Raw genomic sequence first — 13990 nt, forward strand, 5'->3', positions numbered from 1 at the left:
TCGCGAAGCTATATATTTCGACATTATCTACGAATGTCTTGTTCACGAGACTCATCAGACATATCATTCAGAAGATAATTTTAGTTATAAAAATAAACCACATTTTTAGGAGTGAAAAAGACATATAAAGACGCTAGTCTATTAACAAACGTGAAAGCGACCCGCCCCGGTTTCGCACAGGTGCAATACTGACACTAGATACAAAATATAAAATAAATATTTGCAATGTAAGCGCACAAAAATGTGTTTCATTATAACATCACACTAGAAACCTCTAAAACTATCAATGTTTCTCTACGATATTATTTTTGTATTATACGTATAAACCTTCCTCTGGAACCACTCTATTTACTAAAGAAAACCGCATCAAATTCCGTTTCTTAGTTTTAAAGATCTAAGTATATAGACAGCGGAAAGTGACATTGTTTTATATTATGTAATGATATGATATTAATAATCTTAATATATATATATTACGCGTCACGGTGTTTGTCCTCGATGGCTCTATCCTAAGCAACTTAACCAATTTTAATCTAATTTGAACACCGTGTGCAGTTTGATCCAACTTGTAAGATAAGCTATATTTTATTTGATATATGTAATTATTATATTTAAGTAATAAATATGGCGATATGAAGTTCGCCAGGTCAGCTAGTCATCATATATAATATGGTTATTATCTATATATGTATGAATCTATACTAATATTATAAAGCTAAAGCGTTTAAATCTTCAAATTTTTCAATAAAATCTCAAGAATTATTGGTTCGAACTAAAAAAATATTTTTGTGTTAGATAGTCCATTTTCCGATTAACGCTATATAACATTTTAGTAACTTTTTTACTTAAATTAACGCAAGTGAAACCGTGGGACACAGCCAGTATAAAATAAAATACACATGTTACCTTTAGAATTCCGGTTTCTTCTGTAAAAACGACGATTTGTGCTTTCTAGAGGAAAAGGCGAAGCTTGTCTCTGTGGACTACTAATGAAACGTGGCATCTCTTCTCCATTCTCAGAGCCATATTTACGACGTTGTTCACCTGAAACAAATAGAGCCATCAAATATTGTCATCCTAAAGTATAAAGTACATTGCTTAATGTACACCACAAAAAAAAAACGTAAAAATACACAATATTTAAAAACTGTAATTTAACAGTGGATAAACAAAACAACAAGGCAGGTTGTTCGCTTAGTTCGCACGATCTTTTTAGACAACCATATTTATTTTTTGTATTTATAACTTTTTTAAATGCACAGAAATAAAAACAACGAGATACAGACAGTGAACAAGAAAGTGGTCACTGCTCGGCCTAGGCCGCTTTCTTACTGTAGGAGAAGGATTAGAGCTTAATCCACCACGCTGTTCCACTGCAGGTAGGCAGATACGTGGCCTACTATGAGTAACGATCGCTATTAGATATTTATGATAACAACCGGGACCGATAACTTAACGTGCTCTTCAAGGCACGGTGGGGACACAAAGAAAGACATCGAAACCGGAAATAAATATACAAATATTACACACACATCATCATCATTTCAGCCGATCACAGTCCACATCTAGACATAGGTCTCCAAAAGTTCGCGTCAAAAATGGCGTGAACTCATGTGCTCTGCCCGTAGTTGGTGACCGAAGGGCAGCTTTGTCGCACCAAAGACGCTTCTTCCTGTCTTCGGCCTGTGTATTTCAAAGCCGTTGATGTAAACTAGTTGGATGATTATCCCGCGTGATATCCGCGTGGAACTGGGTTATCCCTTAGTTGCCTCTTACGATACCCACGAGAAGAGAGGGATATTCTATAATGCCGTAGCCACACTCTAAATACAAATATCCATCCCGAACGGACACCGAACCCGCATATCGTCGGTGTTTTAGGGGACTACACGCACCACTACAGCAGAGTGGTTATTGAGCGACTGTCTTCACAAGTGCAGCATGAAAATTAAAGAACCTAAAAGGAAAATTGGAAAATAGTAGTTGGTACCCGAAAGGTCTCGATCTCGGAAGAACAAATTTTTATAATTTTAATATTCGGAGATTTAACTTTTTTATTTTAAAAATAATACCCCCATATTACAACCCACATTGGAGCAGCGTGGTGGATTAAGCTCTGATCCCTCTCCTACATGGGGAAAGAGGTAATGCCCAGTAGTGGGATATTATAGGCTATAGTGACCCCCATATTTTTATATTATCTAACATAAATATGAACAGAGAACAAATGCTGGAAATAAACGTATTGTGTTTAAAAACAAAAAACATAATTATATCAGAAAAAAATAATTTCTATTCTCACATCGGTATCATGATTATAATAAATACAATACAATTATTTCATTGTTTATTTTATATTTATTATAGTTCACAACAAGTTAAAAACATAATTTTCGTTGAATATTCAAACATATTATATAAATATGTACGATTTTATTTTTGTGTTACCCACACATTAGGAATTCTAAACATTTTTGAATATCATATCAAAAATTGACCGCTCCAGCGGGGATCGATCCCGCGTCTCCGACTGACCGTGTCAGCGCTCTAGCCAATTGAACTATGGAACGATGTACCCGCTAGATCGAAATTTTTGATATGATATTCAAAAATATTATATCAACTAAGAATGGAATATTTTAAGGCTAGAATTTTGAGTAATCAGACCGTATATTTGAGTAGGTAATTCAAAACAATAACAAACAAATGCCCACGAATAGCGTGTAAGTCAAGTAGCGAGGCCGCGGGCGATGTGCTACCCTACACTCAACCAAACAGACTGCACAAACAAGCCACTATCAAAAAGCTTCTGCTTAATACTTCATAGAGCTAATGTAGAACACATCCACATGGAAAAGATTTTAAAACTGTGAAGTTTTGATGCAACTACTGAATTTTTTAATAGTTGAATTATGAATTACGTAAGTTACTCGTATGTTGGTAGACTACAAAATTATTCGTTCTTTACTCTTTTGAATTATTTATACATATACTAGCGGGCCTGGTAGAGGTTGTCGTGCCCGGAAAACAGCTACCAAATTTGATGGCTTACATACCGACAACAGCGTCACCTACCGGGCCCAATTGAGATAAAAACTACCTTATCTCGCAAATGGAACCAAATTACATTTTGCTTACAAATTTTGATAAAAATTAGGTCAGTAGTTTCGGAGTATATCGCCCACATACATCGTAACACGAAATTATTAATATATTTAGATAATAATATTTTTATAATATCAACACAAAGTTAAACTTAAGTATAACGTCATTTATTTCCAATGAAATCGTTCTCTTTAAAAGTTACAGCGAGTTACAAAACTTTTCGGAATCGTGAATTTGAATTAACAAATTCTTACATCTGATAAGCAAGTTCTTGAAGATAAAAATATATTTTGATAATGTTCCCGTTGGAAAACGCGAAATGTGAATAAATTTGTAATTCCCGTCAAGGAAAAACCCACGGATGATGAACTGCACCTAAATTTTTAAAGAACTTTCTTCATAAAATGTCAAAGATTTAAAATTGCAAATATGAAATAACTAAACCCTGTGCTCAGCATCAACTGCTTTTAGTTTACTTTTTTTTATAAAGATCATATAAATTCTGCATTGACGCTATTTTTATGCTAAATACTATGACTAATTAAAAAAAATGATATTCAAAATTATTATAATATTTTTATTATAATATAAATTTAAAAACCAGCTCACTACTTAAAAAGTAAAAATAAAACGATGCTTTACTTAAAAGTTATTATATTTTGTAAATAAATAGAAATAATTGTGTTTGCTCGCAAACGAAAAAAAAACCTACTTCAATTACATCAACGAGTAATACAACGTAGATCGACGAAAAAATAGTCAAGTAAGTACGCGTTATCAAAGGTTACTTAAAAAGTAGTTATAGGATCTAGATAAAATTTATATGTGACCACATGATAAACATCAGCTTTCGATTAAATTAAAAATTATCAAAATCGGTATACCCAGTAAAAAGTTATTGCGGATTTTCGAGAGTTTCCCTCGATTTCTCTGGGATCCCATCATCAGATCTTGGTTTTCTTATCATGGTACTAAACTAGAGATATCCCCTTTCTAACAAAAACAGAATTATCAAAATCGGTACATCCAGTAGAAAGTTATGCTGTATAGTCTGCGCAGGGCCAGACCTATAAGGTTGACGAAAAATGCGTCAAGTAAAAACGCATTATTAGATATAACTCGAAAAGTTGTTAGATCTCAAATAAATTTAAATGGGACTAAATGACACACACCACCTTTCGATCAAAAGAAAATTTATCGAAATCGCTCCACCCAGTCAAAAGTTCTGATGTAACATACATAAAAAAAATACAGTCGAATTGAGAACCTCCTCCTTTTTTGGAAGTCGGTTAAATTGTTATAAGTTAAGTGTTAGTGGTAAGAAGTTGAAGGATAAGTCAAATCATTCTCTCTTTGTGCATGTCTCCGACTGCATGTTATGTACGACGTTGCATAAAGTTTCGAAGGACTACCGTATTAATATATTTTAAATGTACAGCACAAAATGTTTGATATTGTTTCTATTTATTTCGCTGACTTTGTGTGCATATTGAATTTTTATCTTGTTTCAGCTTTTTAACCGACTTCCAAAAAAGGAGGAGGTTCTCAATTCGACTGTATTTTTTTTTTTTTTTTTTTTTTAATGTATGTTACATCAGATCTTTTGACCGGGTAGACCGATTTCGACAAATTTTGTTTTAATCGATAGCTTTTGTGTGCCAATTGGTCCCATTTAAATTCATTTGAGATCTAACAACTACTTTTCGAGTTATATCTAATAATGCGTTTTTACTTGACGCTTTTTTCGTCGACCTACGTTGTATTATACCACATAACTTTCTACTGGATATACCGATTTTGATAATTCTTTTTTTCTTGGAAAGGGGATATCCTTAGTTTGGTACCATGATAAGGAAACCAGGATCTGATGATGGGATCCTAGACAAATCGAGGGAAACTCTCGAAAATCTGCAATAACTTTTTACTGGGTGTACCGATTTTGATAATTTTTAATTTAATCGAAAGCTGATGTTTATCATGTGGTCACATATAAATTTTATCGAGATCTGATAACTACTTTTTGAGTAATCTTTGATAACGCGTAGTTGCTTGACTATTTTTTCGTCGATCTACGTTGTATTACTTGTTGATGTAATTGAAGTCGGTTTTTTTTTCGTTTGCGAGCAAACACAATTATTCAGTTGATTTTCTATTAGTTGTTCTTCACGCAGGCGGGTTTTTTGTTTGTTTTTTTTAATTATTATTTTATTTATGTCTTTTTAGTCAGATAAATTACGTAATCGGTTCAATTCATTAAAACAGTTTACATCATGTGGTTGATTAAGTAATTTTTTAGGGTCAAAAGAACTGATAGCAAGCCCGGAGAAAGATCTCACTCTGCTCAAAGCAACGTAAGCCTGACCTTTAGCAAATAGGTGACTGCTAAAATCAACAACTATTAGTTTTAATATAATGAAATTATTATTAAAATTATTTGTTTGTATTTGATATTATGTATTTGTTATTGATTTTATTAATGTAATTGTAAATTGGTGTGACATTTATTAATTTTTATTTGTAATTTTAATTGTATGTTTTTTTTTTAACCATTGTATTTTATTAGAAAGGCTACACCCCGAAGTTGGCATAGGCGTGGGAAAGAGCAAAGTCCACATTTTTTAAACTTTAATATTGTATTTCTTTATTAGTATTACGGTAATAATAATCATGATATACCTTTTTAAAATTCTTGTATTGTGCCCTTCAATTTGATACCCATATTGTAGTATTCGAGAAATTTTTTTTTTTTCATTAACTACAATGGCTTCGCGCAGCCGCCATGTTTGATTTTTTTTATGTCACCTATCTAAGAACACTTGGGCAGCTAAGACGAACCTAACGATACCTCAAATATGTAAATCCGTTACGTGGTTCTGGAAATATGAGGTAGTAAAGAATATTACATACAAACATACATACATACAAGATACGCGCGAAAAACATAACCCTTCCTTGGCAGTCGGGTAAAAAATAACTCAAGTAATTGACTTTTGATGAAATTCTCGTTAAAACGTAAGATCGAAATGTTAAACAAACCGCTAGAAACGTTGGGAAATAACTGTTATTATAGGATTTGAATGTAACATTAACGAAAGTTACGGTTGGTATGTTGCCAAAGGGGTAATATGAAAGTAAGCACCTTGCTCAACGAATCTGCAAACTCAATTAGCAACTAGAATAACATCAAAAACGTAGTACACTTAACCACGTATTATGATGTAGCTTTTTGTTGGTTTATACATATGTGCTTAGATGTTTGTGCTGTAGAACGTAAGTGGCACAAATGAGAAGAAGAAGTAACTTTATTACCTACTTATGTAAATTATATTGATTTATGATATAATGACATGAATTATGACTGACGATGATAATGATAGCTGATTTATTACAAGGAAATTTTGTATTATTTAATATTTTATTTATTTATACTTGTAAATAACAAAAATAAAAAATATATTTTTTGTGATCAATAAAATCCGAACTGTTTGACATATTTTTTTAACACTTGCACTTACCTACAATTTACAAAGACGATTCATGAAAAGTTGTATAAAAAAAATCCCATTATGATTCACAGAAATAAAAAGAAACAATAATGTTAATTAATTTAACAGATATAAAAACTCTACACGTGACTTGCGAGGAACGACTGGTCTTATACGTAATAATATAATAAATAACTCAAATGAAATACCCAAACTAAATATTCATTATCTGCATTATTCAGATGCAGCGTCTTGAAGTACAATAAATAATAGTAAACGAATAGCAACTATTTTGTTTCATTGGATGCTGCGGTTTTAATATTAACCACAAACTACTTCCTGCTCAGGGCAGGGCCATTTAGAGTTACGGTTAAATTCTAAATTAATAAATTATTTTTTATATCTGATCAGTTATGTATTCGATGTACCTATATCATAATAATATCATATATAATCACAATCATGAAAGACAATAAAATAGTATATACAATAAAATAGCACAAGATGTATTGAATTTATTTCAAACATCTAAAACTAAAATTAATTGTAGACATACATTAAATAAAGCTCTATGGTCTAATCTTTGATTCGCAAATATGGCAAAATAAGCACTTCAACTGTTAATATTTGTAGTTCCAGAAACATTACTCTCATAAAGTATAAACAATTTCATTTATATGAGAAATTTAACATTAATACCTTTAAGGTATTTAATAAGTAAAGTATTACTGCGAGTCTATTCTGTACATATATTAATTGTATTTACTTGCAAACAAAAAAAATCGACTTCACCCAGTCAAAAGGTAAAAAAATACAATCGAAATGAGAACCTCCTCCGTTTTTTTTAAGTCGGTCATTAACTAAATGGGTACAAATCTGACATTAAACAGAAACAACGATTGAATGTACATATGACGCGGAATATTTATTTATTTATTTACTAGCTGGGCCAGCGACTTCGTCCGCGTGGAATTTAATAATAAAATTATTCTTCAGTTTGCAAAGTTATAAAATAAATAAATTTGTCAAATAAAACATCAGATATCTGCCAATGAAAGTCCCGTCAAAATCGATCCAGCCGTTTCAGAGATTAGCCGAAACAAACAGACAGACAGACAGACAAAAAGTGTAAAAAATGTTATTCTGGTATATATACCATGTATTTTTTTTAATATTGGTTATTTTAAAATATTTTATTTATTTGTATAGAGTATAGATTTTATGCCTTCAAACAAAATATTTTTTACACCGTAGTCAGTTCTTGGTGCTCGATATATTAGATTATTTGCTTTCCTTATGACAATTTTTTGTACTTGAAATGTATATTTTTTGTTCAAATTTACAGTACACTACACTAACAATTTTGTTTTTTTTTTTGTAATTTTTCTCATAGGCGTTAAGTATTTATAATTAAATAGCACCTTTAGCAATTTATTTTGAGTTATTTTGAGTTTTTTATTTTTTGTGTTAAATTTAGATTTGTTTGTATAGCTGCGTCCCAGATTTCAATGAAGTAATCAATGTGTTATTAACAGATATAAGGATGTATAGTTGTATATATTCAAGAAAAATATTAAAATACAAAGTCTCAACAATAATTTATTTTGCCTAAGACTCTTTTAGTTCTAAGTTATCTCAATACTAAATTTTATTGAAACATTTTTACTGTGATAATAAAAATAATGCTTCATCAATAAATATTTATAATCCAATTTAACTCAACTCAATATTAGTTTTTTACCCTCTTTTTATTATTTTTATATTACAATATACTATAAATTTCCAGTCAATCGTATTTATGCAACTTGTCTGTCTGTAACTCATATCAAGATCTGGTATTCATTTATTAGGCGCCAAACTTTGGCTGGTGCAGTTGCGTTGAAATTACAAGCATAGTCAAGAGGCGTTTTAATAGCGAGTGTGGCGTAGCGTCAACTTTTACCTTATCTGTGCCTTGGAATTCTCATTTCTACAATCACGTGTTTTTAAAACACTGTTAATACAACAATATTAATAAGATATTGGCAAATATTTGTATAATCATTTCAGCCTGTAATATCCCACTGCTGGGCATAGGCCTCTTTTCCTATAGGAGAAGGATCAGAGCTTTATCCACTACGCTGCCCCAATGCGGGTTGGCGGATATATTCCCCACTACAAGTAACGATCGATATCATGTGTACATGGTAACAACCGAGACTGACGGCTTAACGTGCTCTCTGACGCACGCTGGGGAGACCCACAAAGACTGCACAAACACCCACACTACGGCAAACATTTGTATGGCCAAACAAATGTTTGCCGTGTGCGGGGATCGAACCCGCAACCGCCAGCGCAACAGCCATTTGTGTAGTAAAAATAGTTTATAAATTTATAACTCATTAAGTTTTACAACAGTAAAAACCAGAAGTGAATCAGTTTTAGAATATTAAACAGCCTTTTAAAACAACATTGCAAAGTTGAGACATCCTCCTTGGTATAGCGTTTCAGAATATTTATCAAATAATTGGTTGCTTAGGGAAAATAATAAGAGATCTTCGAGACTCACAACGAAATTGACTTAAATTAAATTTTCATATTCAATCGTCCCGTCTCGACTGTTTACAGCAGATTGGGACAGTCGACGATACGCTTAAATCCATCGCAATGTCTAACAGATTGGAAATACAAGTGATCTTGCCTGAGTACGTATTTGCAAACTCATTACTTGACAACTGATACATAGATTATCAGGCAATGTTACAGTAGTATTTATAGACAGTTCATGTACACATGTATCTTCTATTGTTTTTAAATCAATAACAAATAACAGAAAAAGATATAACATTTAGCTGTAAGAATTAAAAAAAAGTTATTGTTCAATTTGCAGAGTAATAAAATAAATTATTTTCGAAATTAAAAGTAGCGTAACTTACTCCTCATTACATCAGTTATTGGTCAGTGAAAGTCTCGTCAAAATTGATCCAACCGTTTCAGAGTTTAGCCGGAACACAGGGACAGACAGACAGACAAAAAAGTGGTAAAAAATGTTATTTTGGTATATGTACCGTGTATACATCCATATGCATTTAGTAAAAATCAGTTATTTTAATATTACAAACAGACAGTCCAATTTTATTTATTTGTATAGATGTATAGATTAGAGCCTATGAAAATACATAAAATAGAGTAATTATGTAAAATTTAGTCTAACGAACGTACTGTACTACCGGATAGTCGCCCTTAAGCTCGGTCATATAAAACATTGGAGCGAGCAGTAAAACCACTTAGAGCTATTTCCCTAGAATTGCGTGATAGCAACACTTAATTTACAAGGCCCATTTAATTTCAACTATTTTGAGGCTCACGCAGGAATTTAAATATCTGAAGATAAGAGACTCGCGCGAATAATACGCCACCGCAAAGCCACCACTCTCCTTAATTTACGTTTCGTATAAATAACCGAAGTCACATGAACTTTCTTACAATAACTAGCTATTTTTCTAGAGTTTCCTGTAGTAATATCGATCATCATTCTAATGTTTACCTTTCTATTCTGTATAGAAATTTTAAAATTATTTAATTGTGTTGGTACTTATACTAAACTTTTACGTATGTCTTTCAACTGATATTTATAACATTATATATCGTTGTTTCACATATGCTACTACGCGTTTTACAAAATAAAAACAAACTGGAATTGATTGAAATGCTCAAAAATTAAATAAATAGACTAATCTTTATTCATCGTAGTTTTTTGTCTGTGCACGGGCACGCTCAGAGCAAAGTGCAGAGATTAGACCCGGACCCATCAATTACGAGTAATCCTAGGCACGTGCGTGCCGCTCTTCGTAAACCATTGGGGATTAATGAAATTTCTTCAAATATTTCCCCCGTACGTTGATCTATGCTGTTATGATTTCCCTCTAAAGAAAAAAGCTAAGAAATAGGGTTGTAATAATTACCGATATGCAATGCGTCATCATCATCTATGATTACGCGCAATCTGGATTGGTTTAATTTGATATAATTACTTGTATTTGCTATAAGCTTAAGTTAATTGAGTCGTCATTCAGTTAGAAATATCAGATAAAAGATTTGATTCAATCGTAGGAATAGAATAAAGATTCTAATTTAATTTTTTTAAGCATTACGAAATTGTTACTAACTATTTTTAACTTCTACAAAATAAGTAAACCAGGTACAAAGATATTGGTTTTCCTTGAAAATATGCAAAAACTTAACATAACTTCTATTTAATTTCTGTTATTTGTCTTATTACAAATTCTAAAATTTTATTCTATCCGATTTTTTTTATTTACGTTTAATTTACGTACTAAATACACCATGTAGGTATTATACAGATATCAATAAATAGTTTATAGACATTAGAGCCAGCAAGTTTAAACAGTAAGGTTACGACAACAAATTAACAAGTGAAAACACTTCTCTCGCGATAGATTAAACTTTAATTAAATGAGATATAATTAAATATTTACCTTATTGAATCCCAACGCAGTGGCGGACGATCTTGTGAAATATTCAAATTCCCCGTTGGGTAGCTAAACAGAATAACCAATTAGCTATTCTGTTATAATATTCCTTCCCTGCTTACTTGTTATCATAGGCCTTTAAATTCTAGGCAAATTGAACTTAAATTTGTATGTTATTTCTGTATGTTTTACGAAATTTCCGCTCATAAAATCCTTTATATCTGGGGGCACGGTAGTGCCCCCGCCAAGACGAACCAAAAAAAAAAAAAAAAAAAAAAACGAAAAGCACTACCTATCTTTTCTCGAAGTGCTTCGTCGTTTTTTTGAACCCTCATAACTTGGGTTTGGATTATACCAGATAAACAAAATTCTAGAGATATGATGTCAATAGTGAACTTATTAAACATATAAAGTTTCAATTGCATAGCTCTTATACTTTAGATTTTATTGATATCTAAAAAACCCCGATTTCGTCACTCACTGATGATCATCAAAATTCCTAGAGTCTTCCTGAAGTCTCAGAAAGCTGAAATTTGGTATGTAAGCTAGTATTAGTACACAAACAACAAAAAAATTCTAAGACTTAGAACTTTTACCCCCCAACCCCTTAAACTAGGGGATGGAAGTTTGTATGAGACTTCCGCAAATTTTGATGCTAGAGGTCTGAAAATTGATATAGGGACTCCTTGTTATTATTAATAATAATAAAATACATAAAAAATAAAAATCGGTTATTAGTTTATGTCGAAAATTTACATTTTGTAATTTTGGTATTTAAGTTTTGGCGGAGATCACCGTTTGCATATCAGTTCAACATAAAATCAAAAACAGCGTGCTTAAACCGAATATGGTGAAGATTGGATAATATTTATGATATAAAATGTCTCGGAGGTAAAATGCAACTATAATATTGTCATAAGCAACTTACAAAAAGAAGTGAAATCCCACCAAAAACATTTTCATGTAAAATGTTGCCAAGACGAGATCATATGGCTCGCACTGTCAAAAAGTTATCAGATCTCATGTAGAGCCAAGCTTCTAATTCTACACGCCCTAACTCTACAAGCCCTAACTTCACAAACTCTACACCCTAGTCAAAATATGTGGCTTGGCCGTTTCGCTACCGTCACGTGGGCGTAAGGTGAAAAAAATTTTCACTGATTTTTACTTTTCTGTCATACAATAGATCTATTAAAGAAAAAATAAAAAGAAGAAAAATAATTGATATAAATATAATACAAATAAAAATAAAAAGAGAAAATATATTTATATAAATGAGACAAGAAAGTCGTCATCTACAACATCGGCAGCCGGTAGTAACGAAACGGCCAAGCCACATATTTTGACTAGGGTGTAGAGTTTGTGAAGTTAGGGCTTGTAGAGTTAGGGCGTGTAGAATTAGAAGCTTGGCTCTACATGAGATCTGATAACTTTTTGACAGTGCGAGCCATATGATCTCGTCTTGGCAACATTTTACATGAAAATGTTTTTGGTGGGATTGTATTTACTGAGTAATACAATCATTAGAAAAAACAATGTGCTACTAAATATAATCATCAAAATAATTAATATATCATTAGAAATTGATATTTAATTATAGAAGTTTTAATTAATTTGCTATGTTATCCAAAAATCTAGTGTATATATTTTTTTAGTTTATTTATTGTTTTATACCTCTTCTGGGTTGGAGCAATATTATTTGACTGTGACCATCTTAAAGGCTGAGTTTCTTCTTCAGTCGGTCTTATTTTTTTCAGCCAGATATTTTCTATTACCATAAATTTAATAAGTATTAAATTTATTTTAGTTGTGTGTGAAAAAAACTAAGCTCTAGTCATAAATTAATCGAAATACATAAGGCGCACAATCATATCCCTGTAATATTAAAATTGATGAGAATTTTTTTTTTTTTTCGTATATCGATTTCTGTTTCCGCTCATGTCTCAAATACAAACTTCTACTGCTGTTATTTTCTCCTAGAAACACTACTCAGGCAGATAGATGTGTGAATATATAAAAAGATCTTGGCTTGAAAATAAGACCAATTTTAGATACTTTATCCTAAGGCAATCTAAAGTTCATACAAGATATTTTAATATACGGTCATGAATGTTGTTAAAGAACAATTTTAACAAAATACTAATTATAATTTTATATTAATTTTACACAATCATATGCTTAAAACGTGAAAACTTAAACTAATAAATGAATTACACATAAGTACACTACTCGGCACTTGCAGACAGGCAAAAATAAATTTAACTTATTCTGAATACTCTTCATTGCATTTTAATTTAATAGATACGCTAATACAAGAAGTTTCTTCCAGTTTAAATGATGAAAGTAGAATAAAGCTGATTATCAAAGAGTATTCGGTTTTGTGGATTAACTGTATCGTAGCGTCAGCGTTAATGACTCGTTAAAGCTACCTGTTACAGCCACAGCTGCGGTTACACGAAGTCAACTGCAAGCTTTTCAGTAAAAAAGGGTAAATGAGGTTGTCCCTAGCCCTCCGTGACCTCCCAGCGAACAAAACGACAAAGAAAAGTACTGCAACATTTACTGAGAAAATAGCTGTAGGCAAGCCGGCCGCCCCTTTGTTTTCTTACAGAACTGCCGCGCTTACCCACTTCGGGCCGCTTCGCTAAACTTGCTCTGCCGTCATAATAGGTGAGGGATAATGAATTTGTGCGAAACGTTTCTATCCTTTGTTAAAGTCAAACTGTAGTCCGCAACATGTTTGTTCTGTTTTTTGACAAGTAATTAATTCGCAATTTCATTCAAAGAGGTCTTATACTTAAAGTATTTGTTAACACAAAGACCAGCCGTCGACTGTAATAAAATAATGACGATATAAGATATTAATATTGAAAGAAAGCATCGCAATAAATCTAAACTTATAATAGAGGACAATTTGTAACATTGAAA

General features: G+C 31.8%; 1 protein-coding gene across 1 annotated transcript in view; it reads right to left on the reverse strand.

Annotated features, from left to right (window-relative positions):
• LOC123670342 overlaps window positions 1-13990 on the reverse strand; it is a 58423-nt gene that overhangs the window by 27823 nt on the left and 16610 nt on the right. The window contains exon 3 of the mRNA XM_045603840.1: window positions 907-1044. Coding sequence (XP_045459796.1) covers window positions 907-1044 — 138 coding nt within the window. The remainder of the gene's footprint in view (window positions 1-906; window positions 1045-13990) is intronic.

Source organism: Melitaea cinxia, chromosome 4 (genome assembly GCF_905220565.1).
Source record: "Melitaea cinxia chromosome 4, ilMelCinx1.1, whole genome shotgun sequence".
NCBI lineage: Eukaryota > Metazoa > Arthropoda > Insecta > Lepidoptera > Nymphalidae > Melitaea > Melitaea cinxia.